We start from the raw sequence: 20,088 nt of genomic DNA, 5'->3' as shown, positions 1-20,088 counted from the left end.
GCCGCTTTATATCTAACTTTATGAGAAGAGATTAATGTGTCGTCTGTTGCTTGAGAATCTGTCAGTGAGGTTTGTTTTAATCAGAACCCTCAGTCACAAAGCACAGCAGAGAAAATTAATCACAGCAGACAGACACGGAGTCGAGGAACACTGTGTCTGCCTGCCTTCGCTAGGTGGGAACATTCAGTGAGGCGGTGGGAATATAACCGGCCTTAAAGGGTGAAGACGTATTATTTGATCCTGAAATCAAGGCAGAAGGAAAAGGAAGGAAAGGGGTGTAAAGTGCAGTTGGAAAAGAAGTGGATACAGCGGGCAGAAAGGCTGACGGAGGGGAAAACACAATTTGAAAGTCAAAAGGTCAAAGTTGAAATGTTTACCTGGGATTCTTCCGGCTGCATGAGTAAAGAAAGTGTAAGTATCATGTATTACCAAAGACACACAAACAGATTTATAGAAAAGCGCAGAAATTGAAAGTATAGTCAAATATCACAGTGGCACACTTTAGGATGTTAGTCATCATGCAATCATAGACATTAAACCTGCCAATGAAATACATTTCTGCGTGTATTAATTCTAACTCTGGTGTAATCTCTGCAAGCAAACTGAAAAACATAACTGTGGTTCTGTGTGACTTGGCAGAGGACAAACAGGACTGGTGAGGAAGTATTTGGCATCACCATGGTGACTGAACCTGACAGCCCTCAGGGACTCTAACAAGTCTGAATCATCAGGTTGGGCTTAACAGGCACAGGCTGCTCTCCCATCTGTACACTGTCTCAGAAGCACCAAATATGCCAGAGAGGAATGAGTGGCAGCAAACATAATGCCAGCGGATGATACAACAGCTCATCAACCTTCTCCATTTTTAGCCCTGATAGCGGGAGCACGGCGCTCTGAGGATGGCGGCGTCAATCTGTCCAATTCTCAGCCCTGACGACCACTTTGGTCAACATGGATGCAAGCAGCAGCCCAGGCACTAGAGGCCGCTAAAGGGGCTTTCAGGATCCTCGTCACTGAGGTCTTTAAAAGACCATAATGCATAGTGCTGCTTTTACATTCTGGTCAGCAGTGAGACCCAGTTTGCACATACATACACACAATACTGCAAAAAAGGTGTGAACAAAAATCTGAAAGGTTATAAAGGGACACAACGGCCATCTTAACCAGGAAACAGGAAAAAAAGCAAACAATTCCTTCAAGGAAGAGTTTGTGAATTTGGGAAATACACCAATTCACATGCTCTCTAAGTCAGTCTGTGATTCTTTCATATTCCACAGGATGGGTGGACCAAACCCTAGCTCAACCTGATACTAACCCTGAAGTAAAAACTAGATCTGTAGTCACGGATCCCCTGAAACATTTTGTTGCAGTGGTGGTGTGCTCCGGGGGTGTAGCAGCACAGACGCTACTGAATGATCATAGAAATATTATAAGAATGCTACAGGCAGCAGTGTGTCTCTATGATCCTCTCGCTCTTTTGCGAGTACGCGTTGCTATTTGTCGCTTTGATCATGAAAGTGACATCACAGTACTGAGTATTTCCAGTGTTTCGTTTGGAGAATACTATAGATTGGTGACAAAGCCGACAGAGGGGTGGGACTGAGCGAAAAAGGCGCCATTACAAATCTGTCTGCTCCTTCAACACCACAGATTTATCAATACGCAGTAGAGTTAGGCAGCTAGTCGAGGAAATAGATTCTAAATTGAACAAACCTCAGTCAGATAAAGGGTCAATGGGTCAGGCAGACTAGACTAACATATCCAACTAATCCCTCTGCCCCTGAACTCTCTCTGCTACTAGAGATGGAGAGGGGGGTGGCAGGTTAACAAGTGGGTGCCTGCCCCCCCAATTCGCCAACTGCTCCTAGTTTTACATGGGAAGACGGATACCACTCTCATGTCTCTAAGCTAAACATAAAGCTACAACCAGCAGCTGGTCACCTTAGTCAAAAATATGGAAACAGGAACAGCTGTCACAGCAGCTCTCACCAAAGGTAACAAAATCTACACACTGGCACCTCTGAGGCTCACTAATTAGATGTTATATCTTGTTTGTGTACTCTGTACAAAGATGTCTCCCCTGGTTTCCAGGCAACCTCATGATGACACATCGGAAGGCCAATACAGTTAGCTTGGACACACCCGGGTTAGTCGTTTCCAGTCTTTATGCTAAGCTAAGACAGCCGGCAACATGAGAGTGGTGTCAATCTTCTCATCGAACCCTCAGCAGGAGAGCAAATAAACATATGACCAAAAATGTCCAACTTTTCCTTTAAACTGCCCACAGGAATGAAAACACTAAGATCATTGTGTGTGCAGACATTTAGCTTTCCACAAACATGCATGTGCCAAACAGGGGCTACCCGCCACATGGCTTCCAGATCTCGCGCTCCGTGTCACACCTGAAATTTTTGCGGCACACGTATGTGATGCAAACCAGGTAACAAGAACAACCACACAAACTTAAACATGCTTTCATCCTTTCCTTTGACAACAAAACGAACCATGAACTGACCTTCAGCTCGGCCGTTTAAATTCACACCACGCACACGACTTGATCTAAGCCCCCTGAAGACGTGAAACTGGACCGAAACGACCTGACTTTGCACTAACCTCAGTCTGAAAGTCTCAAACTGGATCTGAGCGTGATAGATGTAAATATCTATCCTTTAAATCTCTCCTCTTATTTTCTTTTATCTCTTAACTTTCACTTTTATGGACTGCAGGTCTGAAATCAAAGTGAACTGAATTGAACTGAAAGTTCAAAAAAACTCAGAGAGAGAAAATTATCTACAAAGAACCTCACCACGCTCTTCTACACGCTCGGATGCCCGCTGAGCCCCTGCGAGTGAATTACGCCCACATATATTTCAATCTTAGACAACACTTCACACTATTCACACTCAATACTCACACCACTGAAATAACACAACAGTTTTACAGATTTGTCATTAGAAAGCGCACATGAATGAGTTGGGGACAGTGTCATGAGGCGGATGAATGGATGACATCTGGCACAACACTACATCCAACGCAGATGGCGACGGTACGTTAATGCATGTGTGTGTGTGTGTGTGTGTGTGTTGGTGCGCCTGAGTCTGTGCTGACCTTGTTTGATTTCGTCTGCCGTTCTGTCGATGAGAACGTAGAGCGACCACACCACGCAGGTGATGGCGATGACGTGGAAGGTGACCGAACACATGATCTTCCTCCTCTCGCTCGCCGTCATCTGTAGCTTCTCCCACTGTCGCAGAAAGATCAAGGGGACAAAGGAGGGACATTTGTGTGTGGGGGGGGGGGTCAAAAGGGGCACCAACAATACATGCACATGCTTTCAAACACACTCAATCAAACGGTTGGCGCTCTTGGCTGTTTTCTAGAGCAGCTAAGAGCTAAATATTTGATGGGCAACATTGAGCTACCGTGATCGAGACCCAATGCCACATAGCACTTCTTGGTGAGAAGACAGAGACCAGGAACCTCGTCTGTCACTGGACTCACAATACATCATCAGAAAATGAGCCAAACAACACAAACAAAAACACAAAACACAATGGCGGGACCATCGGATCGGCTTTGTAAATAAGCTGTATGGGCTCTCCAAGCATCCCAGTGCATTGCTCGTGTCAGGGTCACGAGCCCGGGTGTTGCAGTACGAGATGAAACCGAGCATCCGTTGATAAACACTTCATACCAAGACCGACATCCTCATCTCATTTTGAATTTCTTTGCCAGCTCACACATGAACAACTTCAGTGTTCTCCAGCGGGATTCAGAAGCTATTAACAGCGGAGCATTTGTTTAAGGCCTTTTGTGCAGCTAATGAAGGGTGGAGGAATTTTAATTAGAGTGTCCTGCTATCTCCAGGCCACAGCGATTGATAAGAGCCTTTAATGGAAGTGTACTTCCTCTAAACCATTTGAAATGAATCACAACGCCCCCCCCCCCCCACCCAACAAGTTCCGCTTCTGAAAAAAGGCTTCAAAGCTCGGTGTCATGCTTGTGTTATCTGCGAGACAGATTGGAGACAGCTTTTGGCATTTTCAGCTTCATAACGAAGGAGTGATGCGAGCTCAGTTGGGACACTTGGAGGCTGAGCTGCAACGACAGCTCGAATTTATCCACTAATGAACCTGAGCATTAATTGACTTCGCGCTCCACTTCAGACGAATATATACAGTACAAGCTGTGTCTTACCTTGCGCAGCGGTTTGAGCTTGGTCTCCATGATGAACTCATATTTACAGAGCTCACAGCAGCGAGTGTCGGAGCTCTTGATCCACTGCTGTAGACAGGACTGGTGGACGAAGCGCAGGCTCCCCGTGCAGTGGCATGGTGTGATCAGAGGACTCTCGTCATCGCCTTCACAGTGACAAATCCTACGGGAGCCAGAGAATACAGTCAACACTAAGCTAGAGGCTCGACAGCTGTAATGGGAGGAATACAGGGGAGAAGAACGATCAAAAAGAGAAAAGTTGGCAGGCAAAGCCGACAGATATTTCCCCAAACTCGAGCAAACTCGAGTTTTGGAAGACATATGTCAGCAAACTTGTAGCGTTCTCCAGTAGCACGTATAATAAGACAAGGTGTTAGGAAAGCACAGCGGGGGGGAATATAATTTCACAAATACAGAAGCATATTAAGACCCTGAACGCAGAAGACAACGCATGTCCCACATGGATAAACTCAATCAAGACAAACTAATTTGATTCAAAGCACTTCATTTGCAAATCAATATGACATTTTCAGAGAATAATCTTCTGTGATCTTTCAACATTGCAGCACAAAATTGAACAGAACAAATCTAATCTCAGATACCCTGCAGTAGTGAGAGATCTGAGTCTCAGCGTTGAACTGATACAAGTTTGCTGCAATAATAATATTCTGCTGACAATGTTGTGGCATCCAGCACAACACCGCGGTCCCATCAGATGAACTTAAGCAGCCCCTCCATTAACACTGCACGCCATGTTCCAAATGTGAACACATTAGAAACTGTTATTCATTTGCAAAAACTATCAATATTTTGCTTGCTATTTGCACAGATTCTCATTGGCTAGAATGGTGTTCTGGTGTTAAACCCCACTCAGTATGTGGAAATTAGTTAAGCTATGCAACAATCTTTCCATGTATACCTCCTGATAACTGCAGAAATACCCCTGGGGTACAAGTACCCCTGGTTGGGAATCACTGCAATAACATTTGTTGAATTTTTAAAGCCTCTATAATCTGGTATTTGTTGCCATACTGTCACTGGGTTGAACTTAACAGTTGGTCATATTGTGTTAAGCCCCTGCGGATGCTTGGTAAGGTATTCTGGGCACAGGTACCGACAGCTGGAACATTCGATTAGGTGTCTGCTACCTTCAAGGACTTTTTTTCCAGAGTGAGGAACCAATCCGCTTTTTAATATCACACCGAAACAGTCCCCCTCTCCTCCTAAAGATCACATATTGGACACTGACTGACAGGCTGGAGGACAGGAGCTAAGGAGGAAAGTATTTGTCTGTGCATCTGATGGGGGAAATAGATTGTGTGAGTGTCCAGACTACGTACAGACATTCACCAGTCTGTTCAGGTCAGTGGTGAGGGACAAAATGAGGGGTTGGAGAGGGTTATTAGAGCAACCTATTACCTCCAAGTCAACTTAATATCACACACACCACAAGGAGAAGCTAAAGTCATTATGATCTCAGAATTCAATGTCAGGACATTGACTTTGTAGCGGCTGTTCAGACCAGGGAGGCCTCAGTGAATGAGCAATAAGCCCAAAACGCAGCTACTGCTTGTTCAACCACAACACAGCTTTGATTAAAGGTCAGGCTGATGTCTCTGGCTTGAATAACCGAACAACAGAGGGAAGAAAATCTGTTGTCGTGCACATGATGCCCCCTGCAGACTGGGCTTCGTAGTTAAATGGATACAAGCTACACAAGGGAAGGCACAGGTAGTTATTTCAACCTAGACTTCAAATTCACTTCTTTTCTACGTGTAAACCAGGAAAGACTTCTTCTGAGTTTTCCCATGAGCGCGACGCAGAGAGCAGCGGCACTCCTCTCTGGGGGAAAGAAGAAACAAGCAAACGAAGGCACTGAGAAAGAGGTGGAGAAGGAGAAGAGAGCCGGCGTTCAGATGTCTTTATCCCGGTTCAGGGTGGGATAAGAACACGCAAAGACACACATGCACGCCTGCACGTGCTAGAAAGTGAGTGAGCAAGACACTATTTCCAGACGTCACTGATCTGGCCAAAGCGTAACAAGATTAAAAGACAAACGTGAAGAACGGAGGATAAAAATAGGTCGTTTCTGCACGTTTCTCAACTAGAGGATTACGTGGAGGGAGTGGAATGAGGATCGAGGGATAAAGGCATAGAGACGGCACAATTAACATCTCTGCAAGAGTTTATGTTCCTTCTATTGGTTATGGCTGGGCTGCTTTGTTTGTGTCTGTTTGCATGCATGGATCACAAGATGATGAACTGCAGATTCTCATCCCACACATACCGTACTGTACTCCTCTTTAAAAAAACAAAAAACAAAATCAGCCTGAGGACCTGGAGGATCATGCTGCTAATATCAAGGCTTGGCGACAGCTGAAATGGACAGATTTGATGAATTATTCTAATGTCGATTTGGATTTTTTTTTTTTTTTTCCACGTAGGAGGGGATCACTGTAGAAAAATCCCTACACCTCCGCATGAAGCCACGGCAGAAACAAAGTGATCAGAGAGCAATCTGAGTGGAAGAGACTGTTGGGACCTTCTGGAAACAGCCAAGATTTTACATAAACTGCTGCAAAAGACACTTTAAAGATCTCACAAACAGAGCAGAGAAAATTCAGCGGCTGTACATCCACACCTTCAACAGAACAACTCCGAACCCTCTTGCAAATTGCAGCTAAATTTACTGTATCTGTGTCAGCAGCAGCACATTCCAAGCACTGTGAGGCATGGGAGGGAAGTTAAAATTTAATTTGCATCTCTTGAGCAGCCAAAACACACCCTGTTTAATAGTAATTTTAAGATGGCAGAGGCGCCGTTAAGAGTATGTCAACACTAAAATGTGAGAAGAAAAACAGAGTCGGGAAATCACAAGCACCACTAGCTGAGAGGGAAACAAGCTTGGCAACATCGCAGCCCTGGCGAGGCATTCACTTTCTTCCTGTTCTCTCTTGTCTGTTTCCTTGAACTTCTCTCCTGTGGCGTTGAGCCGATCTTTGCACTCCTCACTCTCTCAGCGTGTTGCTTTAAGCTCCCTCCAGCTATTCAATGTTCTGCCCCTGTCCTGAAATGTTCATGTGTTTATTTTCAAATGAATTTTTCAACGCCAATCTGTTGTTTTTGTGTTTCTGCTAAACAGATTGTCATAGGAGCGGTGCGGGGCAAAGAGTGACATCTGAGGCGTTTTGTTCTCCCGTGTTCTCAGCCTGTTTTCAGTCTGAACGGCATAAGCTGCACACTCTGTCAGAGACACGCTGATCAGAGAAGAACACAATTCAATTAGCGGCAGCACCACTGGAAGCCATCTTCCTTTTTCCTCCTTTCACCTCTCAGCACATCTAACTAGGTTTGTGTGGCTACGCTTGCCTTAAAAGAGAATAAGTAATGTGCTGAGAAGAAACTTATCTTTTGGAGGACGGTTAAGGAATTACATAGTCTCTAGTCGGTTCATACTGTCAGATGTAAAAGCTTAAAGGTACCCTGTGGAATTTAATTTTTGAGACCGAGAGGCTCTAAGCGGCAATGTTTTTGTCCGCATTTTATTTCTATGCTCGACTAATACATGAGCAAGGACCACAGAGGGCAGTGATGCAACGTGGAGAGAATGCAAACCATAAAACACAAAAAACATGAAGAGTAGAGGCGAGGCAAGATGTAAGAACAGGATAAGGAGGAAAACCTGACTCTAATAATTGCCATTTACTTCAAAGGTTGGCCACGTCTATCAAATGAAAGAGGCATTCGTTTCTTACGCCTTCTGCTGAGCAACTGACGCGGCAGTAGTGTCAAGCGACGTAGCAATGCACCACCAAAAGGCAGACAACATGTCTGGATTTAAGCGATACAAATTTTTACAATATTCACAGAAGTCAGTTTTTATGAGGATGGAAATGCATTCAATAGGTTTGGTGAGGAACACTGCACGTGAATGTGTTTGTACCTTCAAGAATCTCTAAAAGGTGACATTTCTGATAAGGAAAGGGACCAAGTCACCTCTTATCAGAGTCCCAACATTACTGTCTGAAATATAATCAATGAAAGAGCAGGATAATCATTTAGGTGCCATTCATTTGTGAAAACCCACCCACTACCCCCCCCCACCCAACCAGCACACACACACACACACACACACACACACACACACACACACACACACACACACACACACACACACACACACACACACACACACACACACACACAGTCTAACAGGTGAGGTCAGCCTCTGCTCTGAGCTCACGCTTCAAGCCACCTGACAGAAAGCTTGCACGGTGTATTTGTTTGTGTTTGTGTGTGCGTGTGCGTGTGTGTGTCCAGTCAGAGACTACACGGGCTATTTGAAGCCAATAATCTGCCTCCTGATCTCTGGCCTTCACCTTTCCAGTTCTAAGCTCATGTGTCTCTATCAGGCCACAGCTGACGTATAATCTGGAACTGAGTGCATGCACAGGCCGCAGCTGAGAGGACAGAAAAACAGGACCAACATATATAACGCTGTGTTTAAGTACGGACAGACAGATAAACCGGGAGGGCTCCACATGATCCATGGAGAGCTCAAAATTCCTTTTCTTGGCGACATAGTACAATCTTCCACTAGCAAGCCTCATCTGTGGGGGCCACACAGCCATGACCTGGTCTGTAATCAAATGTTACTCGCACTACGTCCTGACTAACATCACCATCGGACTGCACAAAGACCGGCAAGTGACAAAAACCGATGACGGCCCTGTTCATTCAATCAAACTCCATCAGTTTAACATTGTTCATTGTTCCACCGTTTCTCAGACACATTCCATTCCTCAATACTATTAAATTTTCTACCCTAACCTCCACCTCTCCATCTTTTACTTAACGTTGCCATTGCCTCCTATTTCTGTCTCTACTGCGGAGCTTAAAGCTTTTGGGCAAAATCAATCATAAATTTTCGCAGCCCATGCGAGACACTTTAATGCCTCATCGATCTAGTGGTAATGAAAACTTATTTAAAAAACACAGCTCGACAGCACGATGGCAAACACGGCAGACGCCTGAGATAAAAGTGGAGGGAAATGAAATGAAAGTCACATTTCTGTTCAAGGCACACATGAGGGGTTGAATCGGGACAGCTGGGGAGGAGGCGTACGGTGTTGCAGTGTGTGTGTAGATTAAAGCATCTATGTATCAGATCCTTCTGATTAACAGCCTCACTCCGAGCAGGGGGTTCAGGATATATACTGCTGTGGTGTAAGATATTTGCTGGGTAGTTACACTACAGGATGAGAAGCTGTCCACTACTCCACAGGGCTCTGGGGTTCACTGCCACGCAACGGCACAGGGGTGGTCTGGGCTCTACCAAGTCACAGGAAGGGTAGGTGTGGATTACACCATCCAGACAGTCACCCACCTGCAGCAGTCCCCAGACAGTGAATAGGGTGACAGTGGCCCAGTTTTCTCTGACAAAGGGGACGGGCAGCAGTCCAAGTCACTGTCCTCATCCATATAGCACAGGGGGGCTAGAAGAGCACCTGGCCCAGCCACAGTGCCTGTTTCTGTTGTTGCCAGCTGGCCCGTACCCGTTGGAGCTGGACTGGGCTGGTCCTCCTCAAACACGTCGTCATCTCCCAGCAGATCCTCTGGGGGAAACCCTGACTCGCTGCCTCCCAGCAGGGCGCTGGAGGACTTGGTGATGTGGAGGTGAGAGGCGTAGCTGCCCAGCTCGGAGCACTGCAGGCTGGCCGAGGTGGAGGATCGAGAGAAGGGGAGGAGGAGACGGAGGAAATTGGTGCTCGGAGAGTGATGAGGGTGGAGGTGGGTGTTGGAAAGAGGAGGAGGAGGGGCAATGACGGCGGGGTCAGATGGGAGGCAATTGGCAGGAGAGATGCCAAGCATGTATTTGTAGTTGTTGGTGAAGGAGGGGACGAGGCGGGGGTGGGTGCGCGTTGAGAAGGTCGGATTTGGGTTCTGGTGTGCGGGTGCTGCAGCCAACTTGCTATTGAGTGTGCGCGCCCTTCGGTCCGAGACGGGGGGCTGTACAGGCTCGGGCTTCAGCTCCAGCTCTCCGTCGGAGCAGGTGCGGTCTATAAAGTGCAGACCTCGACAGAGGCTGTCCACGCGCTGTCCCATGTCGTTCAGAGACACAGAAAACCGGAGCGAGCTGTTGCGGTGGATGTTGACCGAGGAGGGGCGGATCAGGGAGAGCCAGTCTCGTTGTTTGGTGTGTTTGGAGGCTGGTAGTGCATCTGTGCAGAGGGTGGTGACAGAAATACCTCCTGATCCCTGACAGGCTTTACCGTTAGAATTCAACAGAACCACTGCAGTCTGCTTCTGACAGTCCTGATCCTGACTGCTGCCGTCAAAGTGTTTGTGCATGTGTGTTTATGAAAGAGGAACGTGGTTAAGGACAGCAGGAGGAGGAACGGGAAAGGACAAAAGAGAGAAACGTGAAAGACATCATGCATTTGAAACAAAGGAACTTGACAAAAAGGAGATAAAATGTTACAGCAGGCTACACGCAACCAAGCCTACTTCCAACGGTGACAGGCCAAGGGCAAACCAACCAACCATCACCCACTGATAGGGATCAGTAATAGACTGATAAATAGATTACATTTCTTGTCCTCAGGTGTTCATATCACTGTAGACACAAATGACACCACTGGCAGTAAGACAGGAAGGAGGTTGATGAGGTTTGTACCTGCAGATGTCCTGGCTGGAGGGGGAAACTGATGTCCTTGAGAAGCTGCACGGAGCGTTGACTGAAGTCGGGCTCCCCGCCTGTGGAACAAAACACATGCACAAAGACATAAGTGCAAAAATAACTACTTATTCAACAAACAGGGTCAAATCATATTTCCTGTGTTGCCAGGGCAGCATCCTGAGTGGTGAGAATTATCAGGCTCTCAGAGCCTGAATTTGATCATCGGAGAAAGTGTGACAGCGCGTCGCGCACTGGCGCATGATAAAAAGGAAAAAACACAATACTGGCAGTTAATCTATCTGATTAGAGTAGTGCCAGGCAAAATCTGTATCAGTGCGTCACAGATCGGGCAAAACACCAGGCGGCCACAGAGCGAAGCGCAGAGGAGACAGACTGAGCGGCGGGGGGAGCGTCATGAGGAATCAGGCGCTGAGAGGAGCACAGCTGGAAGACGCGAGGCTGCAGACTCGTTCAGCCTCCACACAGAATGTTTAACAGATGCACCTGGAGGTACGAGGCTGTGACAATGAAAACACCCTCAGCATTATCTACTGCAGCTTTCACCCAATATTTATCTTACACAAACAACGTGGTGAGGATACTGCAAATGATTTGAAAGGAAACTTCTAGTTTACTTCAATTTGGGCTTTATTTACACACAATTATACACCATTTGCATTGGTTATGATCATATTTTACAAGCCAAATTTACTGCTGAGACGAGGAATATGACAACATCCGTGCAACAAAGTCTGCCTGCCAGAAACACATGTGGTCAGAAGATCACACATGTGGTAGACAAGCCAACACTTTAGATTATTCACTTGATCTGGAAGGAAATCAGCAAAGTCATCATACAGGTTGTAAAGAAGTGAACAGTTTAGCCACATTATGTAAACTACTTTATTGGAAAGTACTGAAGGTCAATAAATATCAGCAATAAATCTGCACGTGTCTGCAATGTTGGCAGGATGAGAAGAACAGGAAGCACTTTCATCCAAGATGGTTCACGCCTTGTAGCCACGTCACCCTAAATGTATTGCTTTTGCAGTGTTATGCATTTTGAGCGGTTTGTTAACAAGTGAAACAAGACACAAACCGTGCAAACCATTTTAAATTAGCTGAATTGATTCTATTAGAGTTAATATTGGATTTTATTTAGATGTAACTGGAAAGCCAATGACGGAGACATTTTGCCACTGCTTTGTTATCACCTCTGCAGCTGTTTTTACCAAGTGGAAGATATTGTTGCTGTCAGAAAATTCCAATATCTTCAGCTTGGAATTACAAGTCAGAGTTTGACCTGAATGTTTTTTCCCCTCGGGGCTGCTTGTAATTACAGTTTGAGCGATATGATATGAACACGACATAATCCCTCATAGCACAGGCGAACTGTGCACACACAACATGATAAGTCAGACAGGTCAAAGCTGAACCAGGAAGTCAGTCTGTAAAATGGTTGTTTTGGACATTTACAAGAGACAGTTTGGGTAATAATTTCACCTTTTGCTTTTGTTTTCTCTTTTAAATACATTCAGCTTTACTGCGGGATTGTTTAAAGCCTGCATGACTGTCTGGCCCATTTGTCTTCTCCCCATCAGTAGCATCATCACTGAGAGAAAAGATGGCCTAAACCACAAGACAAAGATCCAAAGTGCAATAAACCGTAGTTCTCCTTTAAAGAAATAGCTCAGCATTCTGGGAAATTTGCTTTCTCGCTGAGAGTTACATGAGGAGACAGATATTTAGTCATTCTCGTGCCCCCATTCTGCTTTGAAATGATCTGATTCATAAATGGCACAAAAACAACTGCCTCATCATGAGCAGCCTTCAGCTCCAGAGCATCAAAACTCCCCAATGTCCAAGAAAATTCATGAAGTCCCCCTCCTGACTGAAAGAAAATAACATCCTGGAGGAAATTCAGTCAGGCACAGACCACTGCACTGAAACTGCTCTGACTAAAATAATCAGCGACCTCAGACTACATGCTGATGAAAATAAGGTCTCAGTTCTTGTCCTCTTAGACCTAAATGCAGCGTTTAATTTGATTGACCACGATATCTTAGTGAATCGTTTTGAACAGTTCGTTGGTGTTTCTGACTGGTTTCAAACAAACATCAAAGAGAGAAAGTTTGACGTCAATCTTGGACATCATGTGTCTGAGAAACATGACATCTCATCCAAGGCAGCTGTCTTGGTCCGTCACATTCTCAATTTACATGCTGGCACTTGGTGACATCTTTAGAGAGCACAATGCATGTTTGAAGTTATGCAGATGACAGACTACTGTACATCGCTGCTATAGACTTCATTACTAACTGTCTTTTGCCAATAAATAAATGCATGAGCACTAATTTCTTGAAATTTAATGAGGACAACATCCTACTACTTGGCCCTTAAACAAAAATGCTGTTTTATAATGTGGGGAAATTAACTTCCTGGATTAAATCTGAGGTTGCAAATCTTGGTGGTCAGATCTAAGACTCATGTCCAACATCAACAAGGTGAGGAAGACTTCATTTTTCCACCTTAGAAACAGCTAAAGTAGACCATTTATAAATGACAAAGATGCTGAAACACTGTTTCATGCCTTAATTTCCAGCCGACTCCATTACTGTAGCGCACTAGTTACTGGCCTCCCGAAAATAAACACAGAGAGACATCAGCTCATTCAAAGCTCTGCAGCTTGGCCATTTACCAGAACCAAGAGGGGAGAGCACGTTAGTCCAGATTTAGCTGCTCTGCAATGGCTTCCTGTAACATTTAGAATTGATTTTAAGGTAGCTTCCTTGTATACAAAGCCCTTAATGGACTAGGACCAAGCAACAAAGCTACTAAATCCCTCGTTCACTATTTGCCTTCAACAACACTGTGATCATCTGCTGCTGGTCTATCAGAGGAAAGAAAATCGGGGATTCAGCCTTTATCCATTACGCCCCCAAACTCTGGAGCAAACTACCTACAGATAACAGAGAAACCAGCTCATTGAATAAGTTTAAAACTTTACTTTATTGTTTAACAAGCTATGACGTTCTGATACGGGCCATATCATTATTATCCAGTGGATTTTATTTTCCATCTTATGCTATGGATTCTCTTTATTCTATTTTCATCCTAATGTTTTTTCTTCTTTTTACTATTATTATCAACTTGGTGTTATTCTCCATCCTATTTTACATTCATTGTCTCTCCCTGTTTTTATGTTCCTTCTATGTCCTTGGTGCGTCTCTGAAAGGCGTTATACAAATCAAGATTATTATTATTGTAAAGTTTGATGTAGAACCGGAACCACACACCCCAACAAATTTTACATAACAATAACATTATAAAAAGGCTTTTTCTGACATCTTACAGCAGAAGATTGATAGAAAGAAAAGTCTGAGGAACACCAGGAAGTTCAGTATTTAACTGAATGAAATTAATGAATTAGACAGATAATGTAGTCCTGGGTCACTGCAGTTGATTTAAGAGTTTACCTGGACTATTTCTTGGCTAAATACAGAGTCATATTTAGCATGCAGACATGACTGGGTCGGAAAGGACGGTAAAGAAACAGATCAGATGGTGTTTGGGTTGCTAACGTAAAGACACGGGGGGCCTGGTCATTTCAATAAGAAACTAATTACCTATTGATTTCATTTCTAACTAAGGGGGATTTATAGCTCACCGCCTGACAGCAATCAATAGAAAAATTCAATGTCCAGCTATGCTCTTTGGTCTGTTTTTCTGCCTGTACACAAACAGCACAGCCGCTCTTTAACCATCTTTTTTCACTTGCATACAAAGACACAAACATGCTGTCCTTCTCCATTCTATTGTCGTTCTTTTACAGTTCATCCAAGGTTTCATTTCCAACAAATCCTTGAATTTCTCTTCAATATTTATATTTGTTTTCTCACTTGAATAGTTTACACATTCAAGGCTACTGTTACTGGGGCTCCTCCAGGAGTCTGGACTAAATGTAGAAAGAACAGACAGATCTGAGAAACAAAAATCACACCAAAGTAATAAACTTTACTATTTTGCAACTAGCACTACATTTATCTACATAGGTGGAAACTGCTGCCTCAGCTTTACAGCAGTGACTAAAACCAAGAAACTGATGACATGTGTGTGGCTAAAGCACCATGTGAACACAGTGTGATTAGAAACTGACGGAGGTAGGGCATGATTACAGTGATGACACTGAATGGTATCTTTATTCCTTCATTTTATTGTAGTGGTGTAAACATGGCCGTCCTGTGCCGCCTGGCTCTGTTAATCATTCATGTTCACTGAAAGATAACCAACTCCGTCTCTGAGTACGGTCAAACCAAGCAGTGATGATAACACGGGGGAGACAGCAATGATTAACTTCCCATCGGCCTCTATGACTCTTCAGACTTCTAAGCATCTGCTCTCTCGTCACCACCCTCTCTCACGACGAGGACCTCTGATGAGCAAACGAGTGCTTGTGATGATATTTCAACAACCGCTGGAAAATTGTGTCGCTCGGCCTTCACTCTTTTTTTTTTTTACTGTAAACTGTGAAATTAAGCAAATATTCTATGGCTCTAATGAGCCAGTTATACATAACAGCCTCATATCATGTTCTCACTAACACCTGTTTATTGTGCTTAGTGAGACAGTCTCCCAATTCATTATCATAACTACTTATTTAACCTCTCTCTTTGAGTACTCACACACTTCATCCATGCATAAATTAACCTCTTTTCCACTCGTTACTACTACTGTCTCCATATGTACCTGGAGAAACCTATGCCTCTCATCTTCTAGCCAACAGGGCCTTTCAATGAATAACCTTTATGACAGGAATAATAAATCACCGCCTCCCAGTGAGAAGCTTCTTACATGCCGGACACGTTGCTGATCAAGCCGTGTGAACAGACCAGATCCTGACGAGATGTCAACAGAAGTAGAATAGAAATGCAACAGGAGGAGAGGAGTTAGGCATAAAAATTCATTCTTGACCTTGAAAACAGTACAAAACAATCCCAAGGTGTCCACTTATCCTCATCCACAACACTGTAATCTGGTTTTTGTTTCACATATTTTTCTCAGTTATGTATGACAGCAACCTGAATATCTTTGGTTGATCAGGCCAAACAAGCAATTTAAAGTTAACATCTGCAGCTCTGAGATACGATAAAAGCCATATCTTACTATTTTCTTATTTTCCAGAAAAACAATTAATGTATCAATTGAAGAATAGCCTGCAGACCAAACTATCATAAAAATAATCATTATTGTTGCAGCTGGAAATGACAATGACAACCTACTGTGACCCACCTTCATGCAGCTCCATATTATTTTTTCTCTCCTCTGTTGGCGTCATTTTACAGCTTTGCAGACGAATAAGCAATATTGGTTTTATTACAAAAGCACTTTGTAATAAAACCATTCAAGTCTGGGTTCTCCAAAGACCGGAGCCAGCTTCAGCAGAAACCCGTAAAATGAGCAACGTTGCCAACACTTCAACACAGAAAACAGAACAAACTACAATGTGTTCCAAAAAAATTAACAATTAAACTTCACTTCATTCAAACCAGTGGCTTGGCCCTGTGTCGATGTCAACAGCAGCGGTCTGCCAAGCTGAAGAGCCCAGCAGGGTCCTGCAGGGATCTGGAGGAGCGACTCGAGTTGTGCACTGCAGCAGTGGAGCCTGAAAATGCTGCAAAACTGCAGCAGCTTGAATTTGAGAGCACCACCAGATGTTTGGCTGACTATCAGCGGCAGCCCACAGAGCGGTGGGTCGCTGCTTTGTGTCTTTATGAGGACCGTAATAGTTTAATTCCTTCCCAAACAGAGTAGGAGGCATCGCACGGCTCCCTGGCACTGCGCTAAAGAGAGAAACGGCTACAGCTAAGCCTCCTGACCTTGCAGAGTGGAAAATCAACTCCTGCCAAATCACCGGGCAATCCTGAGCCCACTAAAGCTTTCAGAGCTGCTTTCATATATTCTACACAGCCCGTTCTTTTATTTAACACAAATGCTCATCATTTGCCATTAACACCTTTCTTTCACAATTCTCCCAACTTCTAAACTGCTCGATAAAAGACGCCGCCTGAATAGATGAATCAACAACCAGACAAATACTGAGCGGCGAGATAATGAGCTTCTGGCTTTGGATACATGTATGCATTTATTTCTAACACCACGCACCTTATTGCCTCTATCAGTGAGCTTGTCGCTGTGCGGGATTATCATCTTTATAAATCAATTCAACCCCCCGGTTAAACGCTGCAGCTTGTTTTCCTGTTATCATATAAATCATTCTCTCCTGGTGTATGTGTCTCATGACAGGTATTACAGTGGGAGTGTCACAAGTAACTGGATACCGACAGAGCTCATGTTTTTCTGAGACATCCTCAGAGAGGAGAATGGCTGTTCGATTAAAGAAAACACCAACAGTTCAGTGTCTGTCAATCGGGGAAAAGTCTGAAGCTAGAAACCAAAGAGTACCACAAGCATCCTGTCTGGTTATCAGCATAAAACTCGAGCAGGTGCTTTGACAGAATGAACAAATTCTTCGGATGTTTGTGCTTTCACGTACAAATGATCCAGACTGTACTGTCAGTCCAAGCCGGAGATGTTATGAAACATTCCACTCAGGCCGGTGCTGTGGTTATTTATGCAGAGAGATATCTTTTAAGTAGGTCAACAATCGGTTATGAGCACATTCAGTTTTGATTTGATCTGACACGAGCCGACGTGATTCAGCTTGATTCTGCGCTATGCGAGGCAATGCGGGGTTTGTTTTGGTGTCCTTATTTTGAGTCTGGCCGGAGCTCACGTGGAAATGAATGAAAGCAAACCACGGGTCAAACGGGTCCGCCATTACACCGCCGTCAGCCGCTCGTAAAGACAAGGCCAATGTGTACATTAACTGAAGTTGTACATTTTAACTGTGACCCATAAAGTGCCTTTCTCTTTCATTTTCTGGGGCTTTGCAACATAAATGAACTTGGCCTACATTTTATATTAATTCAGCAAAAAGGAACATTTGAGTCACTGCTGCATATATGAAAATCTTACATCTCATCCTGCCAATGCTGCAGAGAGCGGGGAAACTGCATGCATGCATAAAATAATCTTCTGTAGTCTCAAAGATCATATTCTGATTCAAGCTGCTTCCAGGGAAAGTGGTTTCAGGGAGACGGCGTGTTACCGAAAATATACTACACCTCTGTAGCAGCCTTTGACAATACCTGTCAGGACTTCTTCTCAGGTATCCCAAACTGGCAACCCTCCCTTTAACCGCTCCTTGTACGAGACTCCTTGTACGCCCAGAGAACAATTAGCACAGATTTAAAACCTGCCAGTCAGTGGTATTTCCCTTTAGGATGGAGCAAGAAACACCAGCTGGCAGACAGACTGCTAATTATTAATTAAAGCTGTCAAACTTAAGAGCCCTGTTCATACTTTATGTCCATCACTCCATTACACACACATTTATCAGAAGAATGGTGGCCTAAGTAGGACATTCAATGACAATGCATGGTGTCCAAAAACTGCTAACTAATTAAATCCACTCCTTCATTTGTGGTTGAGATACAAGCAGTTAGATTTCTTAGCCATGGCCTGCGTGTTTTAGTTCAACAGAAAATAACTTCTAAGAGTCCAGACCTGACTACACTCGGGAATCATCACGATCACATATTTATATATTCAGTCTTTCTGTTCAAAGCAGAATTTTTGAAATTACCAGGATTTTTTAAATTGATTGGTTTAAGCTATTTCAAGCCCCATCAAACTATAAAACAAACAATTCTGCCATCGCATCGCCATACCCCTCTCATGTCTGTCCGGTAAATGTGAAGCTAAAGCCTGCTACCTGTTAGCTTAGCTTAGCATAAACAGAGCTAGCCTGGCTCTGACCAAAGGCAACAAAATCCACCTGCAAGCACCAAAACTCACTAACTGACAAGTTGAATCTTCTTTGTTTAATCCATATAAATGTAAAAATGACAAATTGTAGTTTTACAGGATGTTATATGCAGAAACAGTTGCCAGGCAACCAGTGGAGATTCCAGGAAGTACCTGTTTCTGACAAAGGAACAGTCTGGCACACAACCCTCTATAAAACATTTTTCACTTAAGTTTCACTTTTGTTTTTGCACGGATTAAACAAAACCAGACACAATGTGTTAATTAGTTTGCTTTAGAGGTGCTGGTAGGTTGTGTTCTCCTCTTTCAAGTCTTGATGCTAAGCTACATTAGCCGGCTGCTGACTGTAGCCTCATATTAAGCTTTTGATGAAGAAAGCAAATGAATGCTTCCCAAAATGTCGCACTATTCTTCCAAAGGAGTGACTGCTATTTCTGTTCATGCAGTGCTCTTCAAATATCAAGCATGTCTTACTTCAATGTCTTAGTTCCATAATTCCAGCCATCATTTTTATCAGCTACCAAAGGTCTTTTATCTAGAGGTGCTGACAGATACAGATTAACTGTACAACCACATCAGCATAAACTCAGAATTATTATGTCACTTTCTCTAACTTATTACATAATGTGAATGTTATAAATATTTGATGTGGCAGGTGTAATCAAACTTTGACAGACTTTGTACCTACTGCAGTTGTAGAATTCTGGATCTGTTCACTTTTATATTGATATTGTTTTTGAAAGTTTTCCTTTTTTACAACACAAAAAAACCCATAAAAGAGCAAAAATACATGACAGAGTAGAACAAAACACTGCAAAAAGTGCACATATGCATGTCAATTAAGTGGACTGAGGTTCAAAAATAGTCTAAGGAGTCTAAGGAAGCAAGACCAAGTGAGGTCAAGGGAGGCAAAAGACGAAGGCTGGAAGACTGAACTACTGGCAGATCTAAGCACAATGGATCTGCTCACTTTTGGTTGCACAATCAAATCAGTGGTATAAATAAATGGGTTAAACTGGGGATTTGTTTGGCTGGGCGGCTCATGTTTCTTGCCTAAATATACTCTGTTATAAAAGCTGTGGTGTTCGGATATCTCAAATTTAACTGGTGAGCTTAACGTTACCATAAAGCACAGAAAAACGTGAATATTGTATCACAACTCTATATATTAAATATACACTTGAAATGCCAAATCAAATATTGATATAAATACGATATAGTTAATGACCTGATAAGGTGCATCAAATTTAAAACATCCTGAGCAGCTACTGCTGGGTTCTAATGTCTGCAGTCTCCATATGAAAGGC

At 43.7% G+C, this 20,088-nt stretch overlaps 1 protein-coding gene across 2 annotated transcripts in view; it reads right to left on the bottom strand.

Annotated features, from left to right (window-relative positions):
- Nucleotides 1-20,088, bottom strand: part of march8 (membrane-associated ring finger (C3HC4) 8) — an 81,295-nt gene that overhangs the window by 4,361 nt on the left and 56,846 nt on the right. For both annotated transcript variants that reach the window (XM_041947302.1, XM_041947303.1), the window contains 3 exons: nucleotides 10,892-10,971; nucleotides 4,198-4,378; nucleotides 3,109-3,244 (listed from right to left, as the gene is read on the bottom strand). In XM_041947302.1, the coding sequence (XP_041803236.1) occupies nucleotides 3,109-3,244; nucleotides 4,198-4,378; nucleotides 10,892-10,971 (397 nt within the window). The remainder of the gene's footprint in view (nucleotides 1-3,108; nucleotides 3,245-4,197; nucleotides 4,379-10,891; nucleotides 10,972-20,088) is intronic.

The sequence above is a fragment of the Chelmon rostratus genome, chromosome 11 (assembly GCF_017976325.1).
Source record: "Chelmon rostratus isolate fCheRos1 chromosome 11, fCheRos1.pri, whole genome shotgun sequence".
NCBI classification, from domain to species: Eukaryota; Metazoa; Chordata; class Actinopteri; order Chaetodontiformes; family Chaetodontidae; genus Chelmon; species Chelmon rostratus.
The sequence above is the reverse complement of the archived record's forward strand: the minus strand, read 5'-3'. Positions and strand labels throughout refer to the sequence as shown.